This window comes from Melanerpes formicivorus, unplaced genomic scaffold, assembly GCF_026170545.1.
Source record: "Melanerpes formicivorus ecotype bairdi unplaced genomic scaffold, bMelFor1.0.p_v2 SCAF_33, whole genome shotgun sequence".
NCBI lineage: Eukaryota > Metazoa > Chordata > Aves > Piciformes > Picidae > Melanerpes > Melanerpes formicivorus.
In genome coordinates, this window is record NW_027142385.1 from 4501609 (window position 1) to 4528845 (window position 27237).

At 42.3% G+C, this 27237-nt stretch overlaps 1 protein-coding gene across 12 annotated transcripts in view; it reads right to left on the minus strand.

The window, feature by feature from the left end:
• Positions 1-27237, minus strand: part of SCAI (suppressor of cancer cell invasion) — a 44539-nt gene continuing 17302 nt past the window's right edge. For 11 of the 12 annotated variants that reach the window (XM_068155737.1, XM_068155749.1, XM_068155743.1 and 8 more), the window contains 15 exons: positions 22513-22608; positions 21812-21898; positions 21162-21260; positions 19582-19678; positions 18066-18164; positions 16862-17014; positions 15965-16066; positions 15186-15287; positions 14385-14463; positions 12181-12280; positions 11627-11708; positions 6238-6310; positions 5341-5514; positions 5067-5167; positions 1-3576 (listed from right to left, as the gene is read on the minus strand). In XM_068155737.1, the coding sequence (XP_068011838.1) occupies positions 3427-3576; positions 5067-5167; positions 5341-5514; positions 6238-6310; positions 11627-11708; positions 12181-12280; positions 14385-14463; positions 15186-15287; positions 15965-16066; positions 16862-17014; positions 18066-18164; positions 19582-19678; positions 21162-21260; positions 21812-21898; positions 22513-22608 (1594 nt within the window). In that variant the 3' untranslated portion in view covers positions 1-3426. The remainder of the gene's footprint in view (positions 3577-5066; positions 5168-5340; positions 5515-6237; positions 6311-11626; positions 11709-12180; positions 12281-14384; positions 14464-15185; positions 15288-15964; positions 16067-16861; positions 17015-18065; positions 18165-19581; positions 19679-21161; positions 21261-21811; positions 21899-22512; positions 22609-27237) is intronic. The other variant, XM_068155738.1, reaches the window with a different exon arrangement.

The window sequence follows — 27237 nt, forward strand, 5'->3', positions numbered from 1 at the left end:
TGTTGTTACATACAGAATTTATTCCTTGAATTCAGTATTGCCTTGTGGTGGCAAATCTAATCTGCTAACATAAGCAATAAAGATATATGGAGAAAGGGAGAGCAAACCAAGAGGGAAGGCATTAGGCCTGAGAAGAAAAGGATTTGTTCTCACTTAAAAATGACTCAGTCTTTGCTCCACTTCCACACTGAGGACTGCTAGGTACAGAAACCAAAGTTTTCTTCAGTACATACAAGCATACATTGAGAAGGTACCTACGACCATAGCACATAGCACACAGTAGCACAAGTTTAGAATGACTTAGTAAGTTCAAACAAGACAAGCTTTTACTCAGAGAGGATAATACCAGTATTTTCATCTTGAATGCAGTTGCTGAGTGGAGAGGGAGGGGCTTGGCTCAAATCCAAGAGCAGATACTCATCCTATCCACAGTTAGGGCAGTCAGAGAGTATCATCCTTTTGCTTACAAAGTACAATTCTGTACTCCAACTGCCCCAACAGGGCTGAAATCTTTATCTGAATATCCCCACTAGCAGTACACCTTCTGGAGAGAAGGTCAGTAAGTAAGAAGAGAACGAGGGACCTCAGAAATGGATTTCTGATTTGAACAGTCATCAATGATAAGTTCAATTTCTGAACTAATTTCTCCTCCTACATTCTGGCTGCTTCAGGATTATTTTTTTTTTTTTTTTTTTTTTTAAAGTGCATTCTCCTCTGATTGATCTACCTTGGTAACCAGCAAACAGAACCTCTTCTTAAGGCTGCAAAGTGGTTTAGAAGCCTCTCAGATCACAAGCAAGGACTCCACACTTCAGCCCGGCTAAAATGAAGACTGGGTCTGGCAGGGCTTTCCCAGTTTGTTAACAAGCCCCATTCCACAGAGGTTCACCAGCCCACACTGATGGAATCATCATGGCTCTTGTGCTTAGAAATATCTTTTCCAGATACATGGTACCAAAATGAGAAGAGCTTCATCAAAGCAAAAGCTAAAGCAAAGCAAAAACATTGGGTTGGAAGGCAGGGAAGACTGAATTCCCCTTTTCCGTGCAAGTTGAACACTGCTGGTGGAAGAACAGCAGGCAGGGCAACAGATAACCCATCTCTCACTTGCTGCTACATTAAAAGCTTTCTGCATCTTTAGCTTCTATAATCTCATGTCTTAATAACCAGGGACCTCCTAGCAAAAAGAAAGGCAGATATCAGCTTCACAGTTAAGACGACACAAATCTTATGACTGTAATACGTACAGGAGTTCTCCTTCCCCTGACTAAGGCCTCCTTGCCTGAAACCAGTTAGGAATGACTTCAAGGTCCAAGTGTTAAGTCCCTGGAAACTGCAAATTATAACGGCAGAGGAGCCATAACCTTTCCTACAAGCACAAACGATCTTCAGCTCCTTGTGGAACGCACCCAAAGTGGCGTGTGTGTGTATATATAAATTTTGTATATAGACAGTGTACTGTTTCATTCTTTTTAATACATATACAAGTACCTATACATATATACATATTTACAATTTACACCAGCCAGTAGATGTAGGAGTATTGTACATATACACACAGACGCCGAGAACACACATGCACACACGCACACACCGTAAAAGAAACTCCACAACCCAGGTAGTGAAGTCCTGCCAAAGTCCAGAGAGGAGCAGCACCAAGTGGAAGGGGTGGGAGGGGGGGCTCAATATACCAGCTTCAAGATTGCTCAGAACAAACACTAGCATTCACAGAATTTTTTTACACTTGGGAAATTAAAGAATGGTTGGCATAAGCTTCAGCCCAGCTACAAAGAACCTTCATGCAAACTTCCCAGCTACACTCCAAGCCATCCTTGCTGTTCCATACTGTGTTCTCCTCAGCTGAATGGGGTCCACCAGTGCTGACCTGCTGCCTTTTGCTATTCCAGCTGACTAGATCATACCTTGTATGATGGCACTGCAAACAGGCCTACCATGAATCTATGGTAGTCACCAAGTTCTGCATTTTTTCACCTAAAAAGAGACATAAAAGCATGGATCAGACTTGTCCTATCACTTCTAGCAGCCCATGGAATAATGACAAAGGACTTTTTCATTTAGAAGTTTGTAATATTCTCATCATCTTCTCCTTGCTCACACCTTCACTGTCAGGAGTTGCAAGAGGTCTCCTAGCTTGGCAAGGAAGGCAGTCCAGTCCAAAGGAGGCAGCAAGCACTTTTCCCAGCAATCACAACAGCCTTTTCCAGCAAGTGCCTTTACTCATTTTTAAGCCACTGAGCTCCTTAACATACCCAGACTGAGCCTCATGGGCTGAGTGAGCCTGTAGTGCTGTAGGACTGAAATGCAATGGTGGGCATGCAAAACATTAACAGAGCTTTAGGGCAGCACCCATTTTGTTTAAGCTGCAAGAGGAGCATCAGCATCTCTCCTAGGGTACAGGGATCCAGCATGGATGGGTCAGACAAAGGAGTGACAGGAAGGGCTCATATGCAGCACTGCATGGGACATTCTTTTAGCTCCTGTCAGGGACTGGTAACACTGTGGGAGGCACACATTCCATCCACACATGGAAAGGAGGGACAACACCTGCTGGAAATGTAAGAATTTCTAGCTAGTACCTCGAAATGAAGAGTGCCTCCTCCTCCTGGAAAGCTGTGGCAGCAATACAAACAGCAAGATGGCCCATGTTACAGTGAGAGATGGGGGCTAGCTTCCTTGGTTCTGCAATTTGGTCATCTGCTGACCACCTGCCAAGTCAGGCAGAGCGGAAATCATGTCCTTGGCCAGCAGTACAAAGTTCACGTATAAAATTGCTCTGTCAAATTTATAGGGAGCATTAAATAGCATCTCTGTAGCTTCACTTCAAACCCACTGCTCCAAATGCAACTTAATTGTCCACAGTTCTGTCTACTTTACTTGCCTAAGACTGAAAAAATATATTTGTTATGAAGGACTCTCTTTTATTGCTATTGCTGGTTTGCACTGCGTGGTTCCATCTTTACCATTTCAAATCCAGACTCTTTGGGGATAAAATACTGCTTTTTCTATTGACTTTTTTTTTTTCCCTTTCCCCCCCCCAATTTCTTAAAATTGTATAAAAATAAAGGATTTCCACAAACGTGGGCTCAAGGTAACCAACAATACTTCTATGCTTTAGGATCAGCTGCTGGAAATGTGGTCGGCGGCCACAAGCCCAGAAATAAACCTCTAGTGATTCTTTAGTTTAACATTTAAAAGACATGAAAACTTCTGCTTATAAAATTGACCCCATACAGAATGGAACAGCTCAACTAACAGCTGTTTATTATTACTTGTTAAAATAATGGTCCTAAATTGAAAAATAAAATCAAGTACTTCCTTTGATGATTTTTTTTTTTTCACATTATAAAACTGCACCATTCAAAAGCTGTTGGCCAGGGAAACCCCTTTGCAGTAAGACAGTTTCTTTTAATAGTCATCCAGAGTGTTTTCCAGGAAAACATTCCTGACATCCAGTATGGAAGCCAGCTCCAAAATGTGCTTTTGGAGGTGAGGGTTCTCCACCGTTTCATCTCGTGGCAGCTGAGGATAAGATTCTGGATAATTTCGAGTCTCCTGCTAGATGACAGTGAAAACAAAGAATCAGACATTCATTTATCTTTACACCCTTTAAAAAGCAGATTGCAAAAGGCCAGCTTCACCTAGGAGGTTCCTAATCTGTTTAGAATGCCACAGAGAAAGAAAACATTCCAGCGTTTTTAGTTTTCTCTTTTGACCGACTCAGAGATGGGCATAGCGGCAATACAATGTCCACTCATCTGAGACATACTATGCTCACAGAAGCCTTGCAGAAAAAGGAAAAAACCACCCCCTCCCCTCCAAAAAAAAAAAAAGACAGAGAAAGACTTCACATATACTTACCTGCTAGGCTGGAGTTCATTTCTTGAAATTATAGACATGCAAACATCTCTATTGGGAGACTAAAGGAGTTGGGGCTGTTCAGTCTAGAGAAGAGAAGGCTCTGAGGTGACCTAATTGTGGCCTTCCAGTATCTGAAGGGGGCCTACAGGAAGGCTGGGGAGGGACTTCTCAGGATCTCAGGTAGTGATAGGACTAGGGGGAATGGAATGAAGCTGGAGGTGGGGAGATTCAGGCTAGATGTGAGGAGGAGGTTCTTCACCATGAGAGTGGTGAAGCCCTGGAATGGGTTGTCCAGGGAGGTGTTGAGGCCCCGTCCCTGGAGGTGTTTAAGACCAGGTTGGATGAGGCTCTGGCCAGGCTGATCTAGTGTGGGGTGTCCCTGCCCATGGCAGGGGGGTTGGAACTAGATGATCCTTGTGGTCCCTTCCAACCCTGACTGATACTATGATACTAATCTAAAAACAAATACCTAAGACAACGGATGTAAATCTGTCCCCACTAACAGAGGACCTGCTGCTTTTCCCTGACACCAAAGCAGTTCAGGTAGCTACTTCAGCTTGGAAAGCTACCAGATATCTGCAGTGAGACCAGATGAATGCTGTGCCTTTCTGTGCTCAACTTCCATTTCTTCCTGCAGCATATAAAATGGAGAAGGCTGTTTGTAAGCCAACACTTACATATATAAAATAGTGTTGGTCTAGAAGCAGACTTCACTGTTGGCACAGAATTAACTAAGAGAGGGAAAATACCATCCTCCTCCCTAGCTTATTCATTTACACTTCAAAGACCTTTCAAAATCCATTCACACTAGAATACATTCCATCAATAATGTCCTAATCCTCCCCACTTCCTATTATATTCTTGTTCTACACCTTCTTAGCCCTGTAGAAATAATAATCTTGAATTATAAAGAGGAATTTTTTTGAGCAGTCAAGGCTGTTCAGAATGATATAAATAAATTACAGTGTGTCTGCTACTTATGTAGAGGAATAAGGCTTCAGCAAGCCAAAGCCTTCTTGCCTTTGGAGAGATACAACAGCACAGATTCCTATGAGCTGCAGGCATTAGCATGTAAGCATCAGTTTCCTTTCTGAACTCATGGCGATGTGCTTAGCCCTAAGACCCTTCCATCCTGAGGCAGTGCACTAGATTGTTGTTCTCACAAAGGGACAGCCAGCCCTGCGTACCCGGAAAATCTTGTGCATCCTCATAGTCGCCGAACAGAAGATAAACCTGGTTAGAAGCAGGCGCAGAAATTCATCCCCAAAAAACTGAAGAAATGACTGATCTGTGGAGAAGGCAAAGGAAACTCAGTTTAGAAAGGCTTAACAAATAAATAAATAAAAACCCCCACAAAACCAACCCAAAAGCTGTTGGGGGAACTACTCTGTCCCTCAGGAGGGCTAAGCAATTAAAACCAGCATCTGCTGAAGGCCAAGCTGTGCATCTTCGGGCTCCTACCTATGGACCGGGAGTGGGTCAGCAGCTGCGCAATATCACGGTTGATTTTTCTAAGGTAATCTTGACACTTCTCCCACAGCCCTCTGCGCATGCTTGATAATCCAGAGACAAACAGGAATGCCATTAAAGGATTGTTCAGGAAGAGTGTGAAGAGGCTACCCCGCTGAGACTGATCTAGAAAACATCAAAAAAAACCCATCATCAAACTTGATGAATCAATAGACAAAGATCCATTTGGCACACAAACCAGAAAAGCTGCTCCTGCTTATCCACTACATTCTGTAACAGAGGAACTCTCCTCTTGTGGCAGATCTGTTCTCCAAATGATGCAATGACTAGCAATAAAGGCTTACTGCAGATGTGCACTAACACCAAGAAATGAGATGATCTCATGAGTTGTGGGAGGCTTCTTTCTTCATTTTGAGCTCATAACTGGCACACAAGAGTCAGGACAGAAACGACTGCTAGAAGATACTAACTATAAATCCTGAAGTATTAAACATGGACATTTTCATTCCAGCCAGAAAAATATGGGCATCATGCCAGCCCCTCCTGAAATCTGACTACTCATTTTCTGGGACTATTAAAGCAACCCAAAGAGCCAATAATCATCATCCCAGCAGTGGGCTGGCAATTTTCTGAGTCTCCATGTAGGAGAGACTTTGCCTCCTAGCACCCATTCAAGCTATCAGTATAAATATAATTGTTGGTATAAATGTCATTGTTGGAGTAAATTATTTACCATAAATTGTAACTGAAGTTTATTTTAGCTCTTAAGGAAACATCAACCTGATTTAGGGATTACACAGTGAGGAAAAGTTCTCTTTTCCTGAAGAATATAAACTGTATTTCTTTGGGATGGATGCAACTTGTTAAGACATGCAATACTACACATACCTTGTAATGCTTTTGGATATGCTGTTGGAGAAAGCAAGCACACCAATGGCTGTCCAAATAAGTTTGTGAAATTCTGTAACAGATAAAAATTTGGGAGTGTTGATGGTCACTTTGCTTGCTTTAGAATATTCAGCAGGTTAAGGGTACAAAGACTCTTAATGACAGGGAACACATTGCTACTGCCCATCACACAGTTCAGCATTAGCAGTGAGCCCGACATGTTGACCCACTTGGATGGCAGCACAGAAGTGGTATCATAGAATGGTTTGGGTTGGAAGGGACCTCCAAAGGTCATGTAGTCCAACCCCCCTACAGTCAGCAGGGACATTCTCCATTAGATCAGGTTGCTCAGAGCCTTGTTGAGCCTGACCTTGAATATTTCCAGGGATGGGGACCTCATTTACCTCCCTGGGCAATCTGTTCCAGCACCCTCATGATGCAGAACTTGTTCCTTAACATCCAATCTAAATCTCCTCCAATTTCAAACCATTGCCCCTCGTCCTGTTGCTACAGGCCTTTGTAAACAGTCCCTCTGCAGCCTTCTTCTAGGCCACCTTCAGGTACTAGAAGGTCACTATTAGGTCTCCCCAAAACCTTTGTAACCCTAATACAACCCATTACATTTAAGAAGTTATAATTCCTTCCTTTCACTGCTACTGACAGCAGACACTAGTTTCAGAGAAATATGGCTTTTAGTAGTAATATAATATTAACAATAATGTTCTGCAGTAAAAGGGAAAGCCACTGGCTTTCAGGCTAAAAGAGATCTTGCACCTTTCCTCAATACCAACTGAACTATTGAGTCAAAGTAACTTCTTTCCCTTTTTCTTTCCTAGCAGGAGGAACTATTTCTGATGAAACAGAAGAGCCCAGTGGGGAAAAACTTTAAAGTAAGTTTCCTTTTAAGTGTGTCATAACCTTAACATCTGCTATACTGAGTATTAATGTCTGAATACTGAATTCTTCTTTCATGTACCTTCCACCAGCACCTTAAACACTGCCTAAGCATTCTGTTGCACAAAAATTTCTTCAGAAACCTCAACTGACACCACTGTCCAGTTTCACCAGTATTTATCTGATAACAGTCCTACTGTTTGTCTGTCTGGCAAGTACATTGACTGATAATCATCATCATAAAAAGAAAGTAATTAATTTATACAACCTCACTGTCTGCCACATCTCACCCAAACAGCTTTCTTACAACCGAAACCTTGGAAAGCCATAGAACATGTAAAGGATGCTGTTTGCATCCCATCACAGCACACATTCAAACCATGCATCCAGAACACAAGTGCAACACGCATGTCTGCAGATTATATTCTTTCAGTTGGCAGGTTCACAGTGCAAGGTACACATCAGTAAAAGAATCTGCTTGTCCACAAGCTAAAAAAAAAGCTTTCTGATATTCCTTCTGACTTCTGCTTAATTAACATGGAACTTTCCCTTCCAGACAGTATATTTCAATTAAATTAGCTTCCCTGAATTAATTTAATATATGTCTGCTAAATACTATAGACAGTCATCTGGTCTAATCAAAATCAAACATTTCCCATATCTGACAGAGTGCTGATTAGGCCTAACCTATTTCCTTAAGAGCCCAAGAGAGATTTCTAACACTAGATACTACGGTTTAGTCTCTAACAAAGAAACCAAGACTGTTACCATGAAGACAGGAGCTGAAGCCAACCCAGTAATTACTAAAACTACACTATAAATAAACCTTCAGAACTCCAGGAGTCACCTCAGACACAGACAGTTTGAGCTGATAAGACACCGTCAAGTTACATGGTCTCAGGTAGTGTGCATGGTCAGTACTCATGAGCAGACTCAAGTGTTGAATTCTACCTTGCATCACCCAGTCAGAGACCAAAGCAGTAAAAATGACAATGCAATTAAACACTGCCTACAGCTCTAAGGCAAGCCCAAGGGTCACTCATATATCTCAGGAAAGGACATTACTCACTGACAGTATCTGAGATCGTTTTGGACTCTGTCCCAGCAGACAGTAAGTTAACATAGCTGGGAAATTCTGCACAGGGAGAAACTAGACAGTTTAAAACAGAATGGCTCCTTGCAAGATGGCTGCTTGTGCCAGTTGCTGCATCTAAACTATATATCCAGGAGGATAAGACTCTCAAGCTCCTAGACTTGTCTAAGCTCTTGCCCAGACAATTTCCTGCCATAGCCCACAGTTCCAAAGAAAAGTGCTGTGGGCATGCATGCAACAAAGGGACAGAAGCTTGCTACAGCCATGGCTTGGAGCAGAGGACCAGGAAAACCTGCCCTGCAGTTTAGATGTTGGATAAGGGATGCCCTACTTTTCAGTGCATGGACTACTCCAAAAAAGGTAGAACCCATCTTTGTTTCAGAATTGCCTCTGTTTTTCCACTTCAGTATTCAAGTTTTCCAACAAAAGCATTGCTGCTTTTAAAAATGTGTGTCATATACATCTTTTCCAAAAACAAGAAGAAAGAACTACCCATCATCTACAGAAGTTACCTCACATAGAAGTTTTACTAAGCTGAATATTTATACCACATCACTGACAAAGGTCTTGCATTCTCACTGGCTAGAGTTTTTGTTCTGGTTTGGGGTTTTTGTTGGGTTTTTTGTTTGCTTTGAGAATAGAATAGACCAGGTTGGAAAAGACCTTCAAGATCATCAAGTCCAACCTATCACCCAACAGCATCTAATCAACTAAACCAGGGCACCAAGTGCTCCATCCAGTCTCCTCTTAAACACCTCCAGTGATGGCAACTCCACCACTTCCCTGGGAAGCCCATTCCAACAGCCAATCTCTCTTTCTGTGAAGAACTTCTTCCCAACATCTGACCACAATCTTAAGACAACCACAGCTACAAGAAGATACGGATTGAAAACTACAATTTCATCCACATATACAGTGGTAACCTTCAAGAACACAGCCATCTATATTTAAATGGAAGTGTTAAAAAAAATAAATCCAGGGCTTTAAGTAGAGATGCTGGAATTGCAGCTATCTTCCACTTTCAGCTAAATATATAGGGGAGGAAGCTGTTCAAGTGCTGCTGATTTGACAAACTGGCAGCTCGCTTCCTGGCAGGACTTACTTTCAGTCATCACCATTTAAGCCCTCCAGAGGGGGAGAGGAGGAGAACGCATGCAGGAAAGCAGAAACGGGCTGCAGAAAAAGATGTGTGAGCAGTTGCTGTTACTGCCAGTATTGCTAGCACTGACATTTAAATGTCAGGATAACTACTGTCCTAACAGAAATGATCAGAGCAGCCATGCAGAAAGAAGTCAGTACACTGACTTCACTTCTCACACAGCTGCATAGAACCTCTTTGTTTGTGCCAGTGCTTGAGTCTACAAAGCATCTCACAATACACTCAGAGGACAGTCACAGGACAGCCCTATCAGTATACTCTGGTGACAAGGACCTGAGCATGCAATCATGCACAGAATGACAACAGGAATTTATAAGGGCTAGAAAATACTGAGCTTGAGAGCTCTGCCATCTACCTTTAGCTGAAAACAGACCCCATCCCTACACATCTGTCTGCCTTGGTTCAATGGCAACAGATTACGAAGGTGAATTCTGAGGCTGAACATACTTCTTTAAACAGGGGTCCATGCTGTATTTTTTTTCTTCATTCTCTTTTTAGGTTTCTCACAATTGTTCCCACATGATTCTGATCTGGTTCAGAGCTCCTAGCAGTCACTTCTGTAATCCTGTCCTGAAATAATCCCAAACCTCTCACTTCTATAGTCCTTACATATATGCAGAGTTGGACTTCTCTCACATCAGCTGTGCTGCACACTTAGAAGAGCAAGCACTGGTGTATTTTACACTAATGGTCAGTTCACTGCTGAACAAGGAAAAGAAACTAAATGGAGATTGCAGGTTTTGCTTACTGTGTGCCCACAAAATCTAAAGAAAATTTACTTATCAAACCTAAATGTAAGAGAGAAAGTGAATCCTACTGTAAACACTTGAGTTACTCTCCCAAGAGCTACAAATCTACATGTGGGAATCCATCACCTCAAAACAGATCCTTTGCCCTAAGCTGAGATTCCTTACTCTCTCTTACAGAGTTGGTCCTCTTGACATATTTCAGCACTTCTGCTAGAGAGGGAGTAAAAAAATACAAACAAAACACAACAAAGCAGACCCAGGCTCCACCCTTCCCTCTGAAACAAACCAAACACCCCTGTTGTTGTACCAGAATGAATGTCAGGATAGAGGAGAGGAAAATAATCCCTATCAAATCCTCACCTTCTCAGAAAGACAAGTAAATAACTCTAAGAGTGTTTCCATCCTATTAAATAGAGAAAGGAATTTAATCAAAAGTAGAATTGCACTGAAATCTAATGTGGTAAAATGAAATGCAATAGTATTTGAAAAGCCTTTGTAATGCATCACAGTACAACAAACCAAAAACCCAGTAGAGAGGCCAGGTCATTAATCAGACTGTCAGGTAAAAGTTCCCTGGCTCAACATAGAGCTGTTCTGTATTATACTCATCACTGATTTAGAACCTCTCGTTGGCCAACAAATGCCTTTAAAAGAAATTGGCAGAGACTGAGGATACTGAACAAGTTCTTCTGGCCACTAGACGTCCCTATTCCTCCTCTAAAATGCAGCTGTGAACATTCACTTCCTTCACTGAACATAATGGAGCTATAAAAAGGAAGACATAAGGAAGTGGCACTTTCCCCAGATCCAGCATATTCTTAATATCCCATTCATGAATGAAATGGATGTTGTAATGCTATCCAGATTCAACTGGCAACCGAGACTGAAAATGCCTGCTTCTGTATTACCCGAATTGCAGATTCCCAAAGGTGATTTGGCATGGAGTAATTCTACTGTAAATCCACAGCACCCTAGGAAGGAGGCTCATTGTCCAAGCATATACCACTCTACAGTAACACTGGATGCTAATTTGAGTCTTGTTATTTCCTTGGTTCAGATATTTTTCAGACACAGACACCCCGTGTTTTATAAGATCAGGCTCAATGCTTTGACTTCTTTCTGTTGCTTAAAAGCAACTGAGTGTTGGATGACTGGAAAAAAAGAGAGCAGATTAGTTTATCTCCCTCCCCCATGCAAACACACCAAGATTTGTCTTTGGTATATAACAAAAATAAACCTCCCACCAGAGACCTTGGATATCTTGAACCTTTTTTCCCTCCAGGAGGATTTATTACTTTCCAATGAGCGGCTGTTCATGTGCTTCTCCTTCTTGTTCCTATTCATAGGATCAGATCCTGACTAGCATGCACAACCTCAAAAGAAAAGAAAGACTGAATACAAACTGTTTAAAAAAAATAGCCTGTTAAAAGTGTAAGCTAACTAGGGGTTGACACTGCATCCTACCATATGAGTAGCTGCCTTCAAGAGCCTTACCTTATAGGCGACACTGTTTGAAGAGTCCACAATGATGAACAGGGGTTTTCTTGTGAAAGGGTAGAGATCTCCAGGGTGAAGACTGCAACAAAAAAAGGGACACTTCACAGAGCCCTAGAATTGCTGCAAAGCTGTGACAGTGCACAAGTTTCTCAGACACACAGCTGCCCACATCCAGATAAAAAGCAATCAGATTGCCTATGGCCCTGTCCTCAGTCAAGTAACCACAAAACTCACTTGGTATTCTCTCTATGGTGGGTTATTGGAATTCTTGTTAGTTCTTTCCCAACAGATGTTTATCTTCTTAAGAAGTCAGCCACTATTACTGTGACATATTCTAGTAATAAAGAATTTCCCTTAAGTCACAGAAGTCTTTTTTGAGTGTCTATCATTTAGAGCTGCACATTCACTTCTAATTGCTGAACTTCAAGCTAATCTACATTATGAAGACCTGCACTGAACAGTTTGAATTTGAGAGGCTTTGATGCATTTTTCCCCCCTGAATTAAAGACACATGCTTCTGCATCTGCAGTTGTCACACTGAGGAAACTCACCAGTGCATCTCCTTGTAAGACTGGTTTCGCTTGTGGATAGCGTCCCCATTTATAATGTCCCGGTTACTATTTGTCAGAACACCACCAAAATCATATGGACCTACACGTGGCAAGAAGAAAGCTAAAATGAGCAGAGGCAACTCACCTCTATCACAGATTTCATGATTATATGTAAAGGAGGAAGCAACCACAAATCCCAGACAACTAAGTGAATCTGAACAGCTGCGGTTGGAAGGAGGGGCTAGAGGAATGTGGAGACTTCACTAACAACATATCCAATTTTATGCACTTTTAGTAGTCTCAGCATCTATCAAATAGAAGCAAGCAATGCAGCTTCATAACTAGATTTGTTTATTCCTAATTTATCCAGGAGCATTAATCCAAAAGATCCAAATAGTGGCTTTTGTTACACTACACAGCAAAAAGTTTAAAACCCATCATACATTTCATACAGGAAAATCAATACCTTTGTAAATCTATGATATGACCTTACACATTCTAGGCTCAGAATTTGATCAAAAAGTAAGGCTAAATCAATCCAAACCCCTGTAGCCTCTCAGAATAGATACAGCACCATGATCTACAGTTATAACACTGCAAAGGGGAGGAGAGAGAGCTTAGAGCGTGAATATGCTTTCAGTTCCCCTAGAAAGGGCAAAAACGAAGGTTCCAAGTACAGAAGTCATAATTTTTAGGTGCGCACAGCCTGGCTGTGGTCTAAAGGTAAGCTAAAGAAATATCCTGCCAAGTTTGCACAACTCTGCTGCCCACCTGATGGAGAGCAAAGATGAAAGGAATGACTATTAAAAAAAAAAAATCAAATGCTGCCAAAAAACCCCAAACCCAGGTCTACAGATACTAGGAAATGTTTCTGCTATTGATATGGGTATGAAATGTCACTAACAGTAGTAAAATGAAGCATTAGAATTTCCTCGTTCTGTGGCACATTTGCAGAATTGGTTGCCCACATTTGGCTACCAAATGCCACTTTTTTCAGTTTGGATACAGAAGACACCTTTCCATTTTAAGGGAAGCTTTAGGAACGCAGTATTAGGAACAGAACAAACATTAATTCAGCACTGTCACAAATGTCTCACGTGATCTGTCAAACACCAATGGCTTACAGGTGATAAACAGTGCAACTTGCAGCTGCTCTCCCTTTTAATAAGGTAGAACTTTCTGCAGACCACACTACCTTATTAAAAGAATGCAGTGGCAATGGGAGTCACTTAATGAAAACTGAAGTCTGACTGTGCAGCTCTTCAGGTGACAGCACCTGGATGGCTCTACGGGTAGGAAGTTAAGCTGAAACACCACATGCAGTGAACTGGACATATCACAGGCTTCAAGAACACAGTTCAGTTAGAACCTATCACCATGTTGCAGCAAGAAGTAAAATGTTAAAGGCATTTAAAAAAAAAGTTAAAAAAAATCACTGCCACAATCCCAAGCTGACAGGGATTTTCTTTTTTTTGGCCTTTTAACATTTTCCCTTTAACATATAAATCATGCACTGGGATGGACAAGGAAGGCATGCATCTTATAAAGGAATGCAAGTCTCAAATGAGTTGTGTACAATATTTAGGATGTTAGAAACTTCTCCCCCCCCCCTTAAATTATATAAATAGAGCTTTTGACTGTTTTTTTACTTCAGCCAACCAGTTTTCAGCTTTTAGATTGCAGTTGCATCCAAATATTCTGCTAGGTTGTAAAGAACAGGAGGATGAGGTGAGGAATATTGTCAAAAAATCATGAGAAGGGCTTGAATTGTCAGGCTAACAAGCGTGCAAATAGAACAGTCCCTGCAGTTGCTTCAGCCCTTTCACCACCCATCTCCCAACCATGTGTTCTGATAGTGCTAGAGATTGGAAAGAATCACAAAGTGCCATTTAGCCATTTTATTAACTTTGCACTGATGCATCAACTGAGACATGGTCTTCAAAATTGATGAAGCTTTTAATGCTTCAGATGCATCAAAAAGTGGATATGTCCTTAGAAAAGATCCCAGGTTAATGCACACTAATTAAAACACAGGGAATTAACTCTTGTTTGTGGAAGAAAAATGTTATCTTACTAAGCAGACAGGAGAGTAAAATTGACTTGTCTTTTAAAAGGAGCTTTGTGACATCTTTCTTGGTCACTTGTCCTGGAACATAAAGAGAATTCAAGCCCTGTTCATGACAGGGAGCATTCCTTTATTGTACCTTCACTATCCGAACGACCTGATGGAAACACGCCCGTGGCAGACAAGTAAATCAGCAGTACACTGTTTGCAGGCAGCTCCTGAAATTCAGATAAAGAGAAGAGTGGCAAGGGAAGACATGTGTAAGCTTATTTGAATACTCAATCATCACCTGTGCTACTCCTACTTCTTCCCCTCACTCTGTTCTTCAGGTACCCTACCCCAAGACATACACCCTTTCAGAGAGGTGAGTACACAGACCTCTAGGCTGGTGTCAGAGGTTCAAGAAGCACTAAAAAAGCATCTGCCTCCACGTACTCTCCTATTGTCTAGCCAGATCTGAGGGTTTCCAAGATGTGGAAACCAAATGCTGCCAGGATCCATGCAGACACTAACTCACAAACAATTCAGAATCCTAAAGGGAGTTCTTTGTTTCCAAATACCCCAGAGTCTGCAACACCTGCCTCTTCCCCTGGACCCTTCTCAACTGGACAAACACAACACATCCAGGTTTCCCTATAGACCTGTGAAAGAAAACTATTTTTCACCTTTCTAATGAGCTGTCTGCATGAGGAAACAGGTGCTTTTAATTTCTAGAAAAGGCTGAGCATGCAGGCACCCAAAATTCTCAGCACTAGGGATGCACCAGCTGCTTCTTTACAGTTGCTTCCTGAAACAAACTGAAACTTGTTTCTTTCTAGGATTCATATTCTGGTTTCACAATTAAATGTGAAGTTGCTGACTTGTACAGTCATAATTAGGCACAAAGAGCACAGCAACTGCATTAAGAAAAATAATTTACAGGTTAACCAATTTCACAAACCTTAAATGATGCTGCTAAAAATGTATATAGCTGGCTAAAAGTTGGTTTATAAAGTAGGTATTTATGGGGATTTTCTCGTCTGGTTGGTTTCTCTGTAGACTCCTGTTCAAACAAACAAACAAACCGAAACCAACAAACAAAATACAACACACACAGAAACAACAATCATGTATTACCAAAGCAGTTTCATAACCCTTTAAATGCCTATGAAAATGTTCACCTTCAATCTACTTCCCACACAAATGGCCTGCTACTTCTGCAGTGCATACTTACACAGGGAGAATGATGCACAGTATTTGAGCCACAACTTCTTATCCCTCCTTTAAATCTGTCACCTAAAAATCTTTCTGACCCTCTAAAGCCAAGAATACAGTACAAAAATTCACCTCTGATCTCAGTAAATGTAAAACTACATATTTCCTTTTGTCTCCAGGTAATGTATTTTTTCCTATTCCTTTCTCTGAAGGGGATATTCAATGTTCAGATGACTTAGCAAGCTGATGAACTTATCTGGCTACATGACTGCTAGACGGAAAACAAAAGAAGGGGTGAGTGTATATGAGCAAGGAGAGGGATGGCACCCCTTCAGAAGTACCTCAGCTAGACCAATGCAAATCATTCATGAAATGATGCCCAACTATCTTTCTGCTGGTTTTTCCACTACTGAATGTTTGCTAACCTGCTCTGCACAGTGCCAATACTGAAAGAATATACCCCCTTAACCAAACAACCCCCCAGTTAATATATGTTGCCAGACTTATCACTGAAATAGACCTTACCTGCATTCCAGGTTTGTTCATTTGTGATGCTAAATTCATTGGTTCCCTTTCAAGTGCTTGCAGCATTCGGAACATATCAATTGTCAATTCACTGAACTTCACCTGCAAAACAGTCAAACAGTTTATTCTGCCAGATACAGACCCAACAGAATGTCTTTGAAATTAGCCAGCTGCATATCAAACAGACCATCTTCTGTCTCTCAAGGCTCTGTCAGTGTCACATTTAAATCTCTAAAGACCTGTGAATGCTTTTTTGAAGACCTTAGAGAGGACAAAGTCTATTTACTACTGGTCTACCAGGCGAGTTCAGCCCCCTGCTTTGCAAATTGTGGACCTTTCTGGGGTGCTTATAAATCAGGTGTTAAGCCCTCTAAGTACTATGAATTTATACAAAATCTGAGACACATAAGCTGTAGTTTAGCTACAACTCCCTTGCTTACCTGAAAAAAGAGCTCAGAGAGAAGTCATGAAGTCTGTACAACTTCACGATCATCATCATCTAAAAAAACAAGATCTTGAATGACTTTTGAAAACCCCTTCCTGTTGCAACTGAGGTTGCAACAAGCTGGACTGTGACACGTGAAAGCCTAAGAAAAGCTTTTCCTAGATGTATCCCAGAGGCCTCTTGTGCCTGAATGTTATTAAGACCAATCCAGTAGATGAGAATCACTTCACATGATGAATATAAGTACTAAGACATCGGTATCACAGGTCTAACAGCTAACATTTCATTTCTAGCTCTTATTTCTGTGAACTTGCTGCCACTGCAAACATCACTCTCAAAATACTGCTATGTTCACCTCTGTTGGAATCTCTTACATGATCAGAAAGGACATCACAGGGGAAAGGACTCTGAACTCCACAGACACAAATCCAAGTCCCTGGAACTTCTGTTACCTGGTTGTTGCAGTTCCCAATAATCAGCGCATCAGCAAGAGCAAGCTGTCCCACTATCATTCCCTGCTCTAGCATCGGAGCTCCTGTTTCAGAAAGCCTGTTAGAGGTGATTACAATGGTGTTGTCATCATTTAAAACCATGACAGGGTCTGCCTAAAAAAAGCAACCACAATAAATCAGGAATTCAAGAAAACGTACAGGTCTGCAGTCAGAGAAGTCCAAAGGTCTTGCCACTTAAAGTAATCTTTCCGTAACAGAGGCAGATTTTTCCAACTCATTTGCCACGCATATATTTGTGTTTGTATGCAGGCTACAGAGTAATGCCTTACCACTGGAAAAGCAACAGCTCTCAGAGACTACAAGCAAATACATGGTACAAGCCAGGAAAGTACAGCAAATAGAAAACCCAGACTTCCTAAAATGACACAAACTCAGCTTCGGCTTTTCTATACCCGAGGGACCAAACGTCATCCACCAACCTTACAAATTCATGCAGAGTAAACTAACCATTCCTACAACAGAGAAGAACCCTGCATTATTTTTGTCTTGCCTTCCCTTCCTAGAGATAAATAGCAAAGAAGATGAGCGAAAGATCATGCCAGCAAACAGTCATGTTCCACAGTGACATCTTGTACACAAGGAGGAGAGCTGAACACTCTTTCATGTGACAGAGCAATACAAAAAATACTTTCCTTTTAACAAACTTTAGAAGTTGGTCTCATTACAACTATGCTAAGAGCCCATGAAATAGCTGCCAGGCTTGTCCTGTGGTCTCTTGTTATTAACTGCTTATGCACAGTCAGTGTGACAGACCATTACACTTTGAAACACACCCAAAACATCAGCAAATTGGATTGGCTTCTCCAGCCACTCAACTACAGCTGGCATTCTCTCCACAATATTGGCTGTGGTACCTGCTGTGCTTTCAATTCCACCATTTTCTAAACACCAAGAGCAAAACCAGTAAGGTGACCAAGTGCATCTCAGCTTTATGCTTCTGTCCTCAGTATGTGACATGCCCAGGTTTGACTCTTCAGACACTCGAATGGCTATCAGTGTTATGCTATTGGCTCTTCAGTGACTAAATGGGACAGGAGTACTGTCCCTGCACGTGGCATGCCTGCTTTCCACACAGAGGTGGTGATCAAAGAACTCTTCAGTGAAGAACTCTAAACTAAAAACTCAAAGGGAATGGTATTCTCACCTCAATAAATGCTGCCACTTCCTGAAGAACCAGGTTCCACTCCACCTGATCTTCAGTATTAAAACGATGAGTGTAGTCTTCAATTTCGTCAGACAGCTCCTGATGTAAAAAGTTCAGAGACAGACACAGTCGCTTCTTAAACTCAGAGCTTAACAGGCATTCAGTAACTGTACAATTTGGTTAGCTGTGCTGGCCTTTAAGAATAATAATTAACAAAAAAAAGAATTCCTTGAGAACATATGCAGCAGACTTCTGACTAACACGCCAGCCAAAACGCACTCTTTCAGGAGACAGAATGCCAACGTTACACTGAGTTTTGGCAATGCAAAGTGTCTTTTAACTAGGTCCAAATGCAAAGAATATGTGGAGTTAACAATCCCACTCACATACAGCTATGTCACTGGTTATTACCATAAGCTCTGGATACCAAGGACTCAAATTTCAGCTCACAAGTAACTTTAAATACCCTGAGAAAGTGAATGGTATGTTTTTTTTAGCTGCTACTAAGCTAAGCTAGCAGTTCAAGGAAGCTTAGACACAGAGACAGTAATGCAACCTACACAAAACTGTCAATAGCAGAAGCTGCTTGCAGCAAGGTTGTTGAGGGGTTTGGGAAGCATATGCTGTCAGGAGCAGCATGCTGTTCCTTTGTGGTAGTTGAAGGGTACCTCCCTATCTAGGCTGCAGCTCTTGGAATGTGTTCACTTGGTGTTCAAACAATGCTAGCAAATCAGTTGAGCTTAAAGCGTCATTATTAAATGTCTGATGCACAGAAGATATTCACTATGTTGGATGTCAGACAGTAGAAAAGGAAGGATCAACATTGGCCTGTTCTCTATTTGTTGTACCCAAAGACTTGTGTTTATAGGCATTCAGTGCTTTACTCCCACAGCAGAGGCATATGCAGATCCACCCTCTCCAATTTCATAGCTATAGCTACCTCACTTATCAAGGTTTAATTTTGATAGATCTCTGGAAGGTGTAAAATGTATGCAGGATATGTTCTAGACATGAGACAGAGGGATAGCAGTTTGGAATGGGAGAGAAATAAGCTTAGCATTAAGCTAGGAAACACTGGCTTTCCAAGCAAGTGTGTCATGAAGGCTTGCAGGGGGAGATTCCATTGAGGTCTTAAATGCACTCAGGAATGAAGATGCACCCAAGAGTTACCAGATGATCCCCACATTTTCAGATTAATAACATACATCAAATAATACAATTTATTCATAGCTAACTACATACATTTGTAAAGTTTCCCCTCTAGCCAAATGTTCACATCATACTGTATCTTTCTGTAGCTCTAGACATGTTAATCCTTCTGTGGCATCCAACAGCATAATCAGTTAAATGAGAAAACCAAAATAAAAAGCTGTGCTGCAGCAGCAACCAACATCACAGATCAAATGAGTGACATTTCAACTAAAATAGACTATATTATGGATTCCTCAATTAGGAAAAAAAGCCCTAAATAAGCAGCAACCTCCCACCCCTTAGCACCTTTACCTTTTTAACATACCTTTACAAGGTCCTTTACAACATCCATTTTGTTGAGCAAGAGACAAACCACTATAAACCTTGCATAGTAACGCAGCTTCTTAACCACTAATTCAGGCCTAAACACAACAAAAACACCACAGCCAAATTTGAGATTAAAATAGAACACAGGCAGGCAAGAGGGGTAAGAGAGAAGATGAGTTTAAGACCAGAACAAGGCTGAACACTCCACAGATTGAGAGTGCTACCTGAATTCATGTGGAGATCAATAGTTACCTGGCTACTTAAGAGGTTTATTTAAAATTGATTACAGGGACATAAAATATACATCACAGAAGTCACAGCCTCCCCCTTCCCCAAAGTAAGATACAATTGCTGGCTCTTTAGACAGCTCATAGGCACTGTCTGACCCCACTGTATCACCTGACCACTACAACTGGCTCGAGGCTCACCCACCTAGGACAGCCTGGAGAACTGCAAGTCAGCATTGCCAGTAATTACTCATCCATTTCTAAAACCTCCTGACAGCATCTAGAAACATGCTTGGTCAATCCTTCCTTGTCTAAAACAGCTCAAACACCCACACTGAAACTGAGAAATTCTCAAGAGACAAAACAATAGGATCAACAGATAACAGATCAGAGCAGGGAAGCTTTCATCTTTTTGTGGCACACAGAAGCATTTAGACATCAGCAAGACTAGAGACATGCAATTAGTTTAAGTCCAGAGATCCTCAAATGCTTGGCAACAGAATCCATAACTAACCTTCTGCATTTATCTTGATAATGACTTCAGAGAATTCCTTCTTTAATTTTACTCTAATGAGGAAACCCAGATTTACTGGCTAGGATGTAGGAGAAAGTTCTTCACAGAGCGAGCTGTTAGCCGTTGGAATGTGCTGCCCAGGGAGGTGGTGGAGTCACCATCCCTGGAGGTGTTCAAGAGGGGACTGGATGTGGCACTTAGTGCCATGGCTTAGTAGCCATGAGGTCTTGGGTGACAGGTTAGACTTGCTGATCTTTGAGGTCTTTTCCAACATTATTGATTCTATGACCAGAATCCAGAAGTTCTCCACCTATTCTGTGCTATTCTTATTTATATCTATCTTCTTGCCAGGCAACATGTTTTCTGCACTGCCACAGGACAGCCCTACTTTGAGTGTACCTTGCTCAGTGTAGCATCTTAAAAGGAAGGTGTTATGCCTCCTGAAGCTCTTGGACCTTGTCCCAGTCAGTTACAGAGGGCTGTTGTATTGCAGTACTAACTGATGTTCCCCTGAAAAGCCTGGTTAGAGTTCCTCCACTTCAACCCAACTAGCTTATCTTCCAGATAGAGTATACTAGATCCCAGCACTGATACTGCTCAGGACTCAAAATGATAAATCTTTGGAGCCAATAGCTTCCTATCCAGGACCAGATAATAGACTATTCCTTCAGTCACAAGCTCCCACACTGAGGTTTTTAAGTCATGGCAGGAGGATTGAAAGAAACTTCCTTCACCAACACCGATTTTATCCCAGTTATACTCCTGCAGTTTGCAGTTATTGCTGCTTTCATACATTGTTCTAATCTTGAAAAAACAGGGGTATTCATTCAGACATACCTGTCTTCTTTGTTGACTTGGGAGTAGTATGACCTCTGCCTAATGGCTGAATAGAAGGAGAAAGCTTCATTGAGATAGCTTGTTTCTGAAGTGCGCAAGCTGCAGGGGAAGAATCAGATTAGCTCACTGCTTCAGATGGAAATTGGTGCCAAACCCTCCCTTCCTGCCCCCTCAACCATCTTGTGCATGGCAAAACTCCCTCCTAAAGTGACATCATATGAAAACCAGACTCTCATTCTTTGTGCCTGCTGGGAAAACAGATTTCAGGGCTTGGATTCCATCCTGGATAACAATCAAATCTGCCCATCTTGTATCCATATGTACAGGTGACAGGTTAATTGGAAAGTTTAAAGGAGCACTAAACTGCCAAACTTTAAACCACACTTTTGCACAAGAGTCAAATGCAGCATGCATGGAAGATAGGGACCCTTCTGAGGTAGGAGCTAAGTCCTTAGGCAGTATCAGTGTGACTAGCAATGTGGTGTTTGGCTCATGGGCACCTTCCTCTGCAGCATCCCCATATAGTCCCCAGGGCTTCCTCATTCAGAAACAGACCTCAACTGATAACACTGATAAATGTCCAGATGTTTGGCATGGAGCTACCACTAACACTGCATTCCCCTATTAAATCCTTTTCTCTGCATACTTACTAGTAATGGTAATAGAGCTGCCCAATCTTGGAAGCAATTTCCCCAATTTGCCACCGCTTCAACCCATACCGATTGTCCAACACCTGTCTGTTTGGCAAGAGAGAGAAGACAGATGAAAAGGCATTCCAGAATTTCTCAGAACATCACCCCAGACAAGACAAAGAGCCACTGTAGGGCCGAAGTCAGTTCTCATTACTGGTGTGGTGGCAATCCCAGCAGCAGTCCCTCACAGAGCTCACAGCACTGTGTATGCACACCAGGATGAAGACCACTCCTCTTGCATATGCTTGCAAGAACCAGACACAGGTTTGCTGCACAAAACACACACACCAAAAGGTCACAGCTCCCCAGGAGAACACTTAGGCTAGGCAGCCAGTGTAAGGTGTGAAAGATCAGAGCCCACGCTGCAGCAAGACACTTCACACCATTCCAGATGGGTTCTGTGCTGCAGAAGCCATCATCCCAGCTTCTCCTTGGCAATAGGTGAAAGCAAAGCACATTCAAGTAGGGCAAAAGGTTTTGTTGAGAAAGTCCCACTGAAAACTCTGCAACATATTAACTCATTAGGCTGGGAGCACTACAGGAAGTGACTCGCCCCCCCTATACTTCATGCTTCAGTAACACAGCAAAATCTTAACCTTAACTGAGGCTCCAGGAATACCAGGAGTCCAAAGAAATGTCTGCCTACAACATCCTCTTACCGATGCTGCTGTTGAAACTTCCAGAGTTTGGTGTAAACATCAAATGTTCGCCCAAAATAAGACTGCCACTGCTTTTGCCCATATTGAGGTAAATCCCTGCAACAGACAAGTGACAAGCACAGTTAGGGAGAAGAATCCCGTCAGCCCAGTGTGACAGCAACATATTTATCACTGTCAGAATGATTTTGTTCAGGATTGACTTGAGAATTTAGAATTCTGCTGGCACCCAGAACCATGAGTCCTGTAGATGCTAAAAGCCTGTTGTTACTGGAACCTTGAAGGAATCAGAGGGCTAGGAGCACCTCTCCTATGAGGACAGACTGAAGGAGTTGGAGCTGTTCAGTCTGCAGAAGAGAAGACTCCGAGGTGACCTAATTGTGGCCTTCCAGTATCTGAAGGGGGTCTACAGGAAGGCTGGGGAAGGACTTCTCAGGATCTCAGGTAGTGATAGGACTAGGGGGAATGGAATGAAGCTGGAGGTGGGGAGATTCAGGCTAGATGTGAGGAGGAGGTTCTTCACCATGAGAGTGGTGAAACCCTGGAATGGGTTGTCCAGGGAGGTGGTCGAGACCCCGTCCCTGGAGGTGTTTAAGCCCAGGCTGGACGAGGCTCTGGGCAGCCTGATCTAGTGTGGGGTGTCCCTGCCCATGGCAGGGGGGTTGGAACTAGATGATCCTTGTGGTCCCTTCCAACCCTGAATGATACTATGATACTTTGTAGGTATTGCATACATGAAGATCTGACCATAACATCCCACAAAGATCTCACCATAGTATCCCTGAAAACATGTTTTCCCAAAAGATTCCACAAGATGGGTCCTGTCCAACAGCTCCCAGCGCTTACAGATCTAGACATTCACTTCTAAGCTAGTTATGAAACAGGATATTTACAGGGTATTTCTATGGCATTTATAATGAACATCAGATACCCTACACACACGATCCTGTTCTCTCCAGCTGTGTCTGGGATTCGGGAATGGCTACTCCAACATGTAGAACAGCAGCAGATAGAAGCAGCGCTCTCCATGAGCAAGCTAGCCTGAGTCAAGTGATCAAATACATGCAAAACCGTTGGTATTTATGTGCAAACACAGCCTAAAGGACAAAAGGGAATCCATGCTCTCTAATCCCTGTAAACACACCTTTACCAAGGCTCCTCAATATTAACAGGTTCTCAACAGCATCAGAGGAGGCCTACAAATAACTCCAAATAGCAGAAGACCATGCTCCTACATGCAGTTTCCAGCAGGTGATTGAAAACACCTCACCAGTTTGCTAAAACAGAAGTAATTTTATGCTTATATGCACAGAGGGCTAAACTGGACTCTTAAAATATCATAGCAAAGAAGAACAAAACAAAACAGACCCTACCCAAGAGCAAGCCAAATAATCTAATGAAAATTAGCTCATTTAGACTGGCAATATTTCATGCTACTCATTAAGGAAATAATCTTATTTAAATGGATCAGGCTGTTCAGAAACAGATCCTATAACATTATACATAAATCAGCTGTGCAAATGCCATCAGGTCAAGCAAGCCTGTGGACTCTCACAGCTAACATTCACTGGGTCAGGTTACATCACCACCACATTTGTCACCCTCTAACTCATAGTTAGTGGTATGTCAGAACCCGAGACAGGATTTTCCCTCACCAGTCTCCAGTGCTCCAAGACGATTTAGTCAAACCAGTTCAGTCCTGCTTTCATACCTTCACTCAATTTCCACATTGTGATGTCACTTGCACCCCACCAACTAGGATGTAGTCCTAAGGATTTTAGGGTTTAGGGTGTATGTTCTCAGTCCTAACAAAAGGTCATCACCTGGGAGTTACTTGAAACTTGGAGCAAATGCAGCAGAGAACACCAAATCCCCTCAGTCTCACTGAGCACATGATGCCTACAAGGCTGTACTGAAGCTGACTGAAAGGAGGTAATTCTGCAAGTGAAAGGGGAACAGCTTTTTCAAGACAGCACCACCTTTCACTTGGATCAAGAATAACTTCTTCAGGGAATGCTCTCTCAAATTGCTGTGCTGGTTAAGGTACCATCCAACACCTCAGCCTTCAGCAGACAAGTGCAGTACAGCAGTATATTCGATTTCCAAGCCTGGGAGGTTGAGACTGAGGGATATGCCACCTTTTGAAACCATGGCATATCCTCTGGAGGAGTAAGACAAGCAAAGCAGTGCACTAGGATTTCCAGAGCAGCATACTGGCAGGTTTCTGCTGAGTGTAATTGCTTTAACAGCACCCTAGGTAGAAAAAGAAATTAATATTCCCTTGCTCACCAGCCAACTGTACTTCCCACACAGCTTGAAGGGACCTAGCTTAGTTACTACATGTAAAATGAATCTGCTATCAGCTATGACTCTTACCAGCCTGAAGAACCATTCCAGTACTTGCTGCTGCTATGAAAATGCCAAGAAATCTGGGCAAGAGTTTACCAAAAAGAAATAAATTAAAAATAAATTCCTTGAACTTGCAAATTGGCTTCTCAGCATCTTGGAACATTCTTTCATGAAGTGTGGGGTAAGCAGGAGTGAAAACCATGTCCTTTAGGGCACCACCACCTGCATCCAAATATAACTCGATACAGACACATGCAAATGTAAAGCATTTACTGCAAGGAATGATTTACTACTTTCCATTGTAACAGATATAAACACTTCAGCTAAACAAAAGAAGTTAAGACACCATGCAAACACATGCCAAAGATACACTGCAGGCTTTGAAATAGCAAGAGGTAGTGTTACATTTCATGAGCACAGACACTAGTTTCAATGTTAACAAGAACAATAATATAAAAGCAAATACAAATAAACCCCCATTGATCATTAAAATAATATTGATCATTAAACATTGATCATTAAAATAATAATAAAAATCAAAGTTCCATGTCATTAATTAAAGAATGACTTAACTAGCAAGCTGACTCAAAAAAGTAGGCTTTCTAGCCCCAGTTGCTTAGGTCATTAAGGCAAAGGCCCAGTAAGGGAACAAGAAAACACACCCAAAATACACCCTTCTTCTCTCAAATGCTGAGCAGTAGGTACAAGCACAGGTGTCTGTCACCCTCAAAGTAAAGAAGCTTTTCCTTATGCCTAAGTGGGACTTCCTGTGTAACAGTTTGTGCCCACTGCCCCTTTACCTGTCGCTGGGCACCACTGAAGAGATCAGCCTCATCTGCTTAACCCTTGCCCTTTAGATATTGACAATCATTGATCTCCTTTCAATCTTCTCTTCTCCAGGCTAAACAGCCCAGGTCTCAGCCTTTCATCATCAGAGAGATGCTTCAGTCCCCTCAGCATCTTTGTTAACCTCTGCTGGACTCTCTCTAGTCTCTCTTGAACTTGGAAGATCAGAACTGGACACAATCCTCCAGATGTGGCCTCACTAGGGCTGAGCAGAGGGGGAGGAGAACTCCCCTCAACCTGCTGGTCACACTCCTCTTAATGCATCCCAGGATGCCACTGGCCTTCTTGGCCACAAGAGCAGACTGCTGCTCACTACACCTCACCTGGTACCTTCCTTTGCTCATTCTGTTATCCCTTCGATTCTGCACCCTCCTCTGTATGAGTCGAAGCACTGCTATAAAGGCTAATTCTACTTCCTGTGTTGCACTGGTTCTGAATACATGGAAGCTGGTGGTGTCTGAGGAGCCTGTGTGAGTGCAGGGTGCATGTGTTTGGCTGCTGATGTCCTTGGTCACTGCTGGGTGTCCACATGCATCTCTCTCCAGCAGCGTGCTCGCCTAATTGCAGCTGGCATAGCTGCACAGTACCACGCGATTCCTCGCCTCCCCAGGGAACAGGAAAGATCTCCATGGAAACAGACAGTAGCACTTGTTCTTTTGATAGTATTCTGACATGGCTGTAATAAAACTTCATTTATGACAATACATTACCCTGCTTCCACCACAGATTTTTGCAGACAAGAGCTGCCACTGCTGCCATCCATTTGCTGGTTTGTGTTCTGAACATCACATGTTGCTCCCCGTGTATCACAACATTTGGCTGTGACAAAGTGGGTGCATAAGCACAAGAGGATATTTAGTGCAGTTATTTTAATCAATCCAGAGGATCTGCATTATTTGGCAAGAAATAGCCCAAAAGAATACCAGAGACTTGGTTGCTTGCAGAGGGGATGATTAATGCAGCTCCTCCCACCAAAGGAGACAGGGAATATACAATCCAGAAGCAATTACACACCCAACTTGAGAGCAAAAGACCTATGTTATAGCAAGACATTTTGCTGCTTCCAGATCTGCAGGATACTAGAGCACTCTGGAGAGAAAAAGGCAGCAGCCTCCATTTCCTCTGAGGTTTGCCTGACTGAGGATATAGGGCACAGAAGAGGCACTGCCAGGGATATTCCCTCACGCCCTTACAGACAGTGATCAGCTTTACAAAAGACAGGAAGGGACAGCAAGAAAGGTGCAGAGGAGGTAATGGAGATGGTCTGCTTTAGGACAGTTCTATGCAGACAAGGAAGACAGTGACACACTTCATTACAACAGCCTGCAACAACAAGTGGAAACTGTTTTCTAATTTATTGGCTCTTAAAACATTCCAAACTGGACATGAAATCACAAACCCAGATGTTCTAAAAGGCTGGGTTTTTCACACTGGGCACAGAAGACTTACTCCCTTCCCACAATAGACTGGCTGGTGGATAAATACCATACACAGCCCAGAATTTCATCCAATTCTTGCTGTATAGTCTCAGCA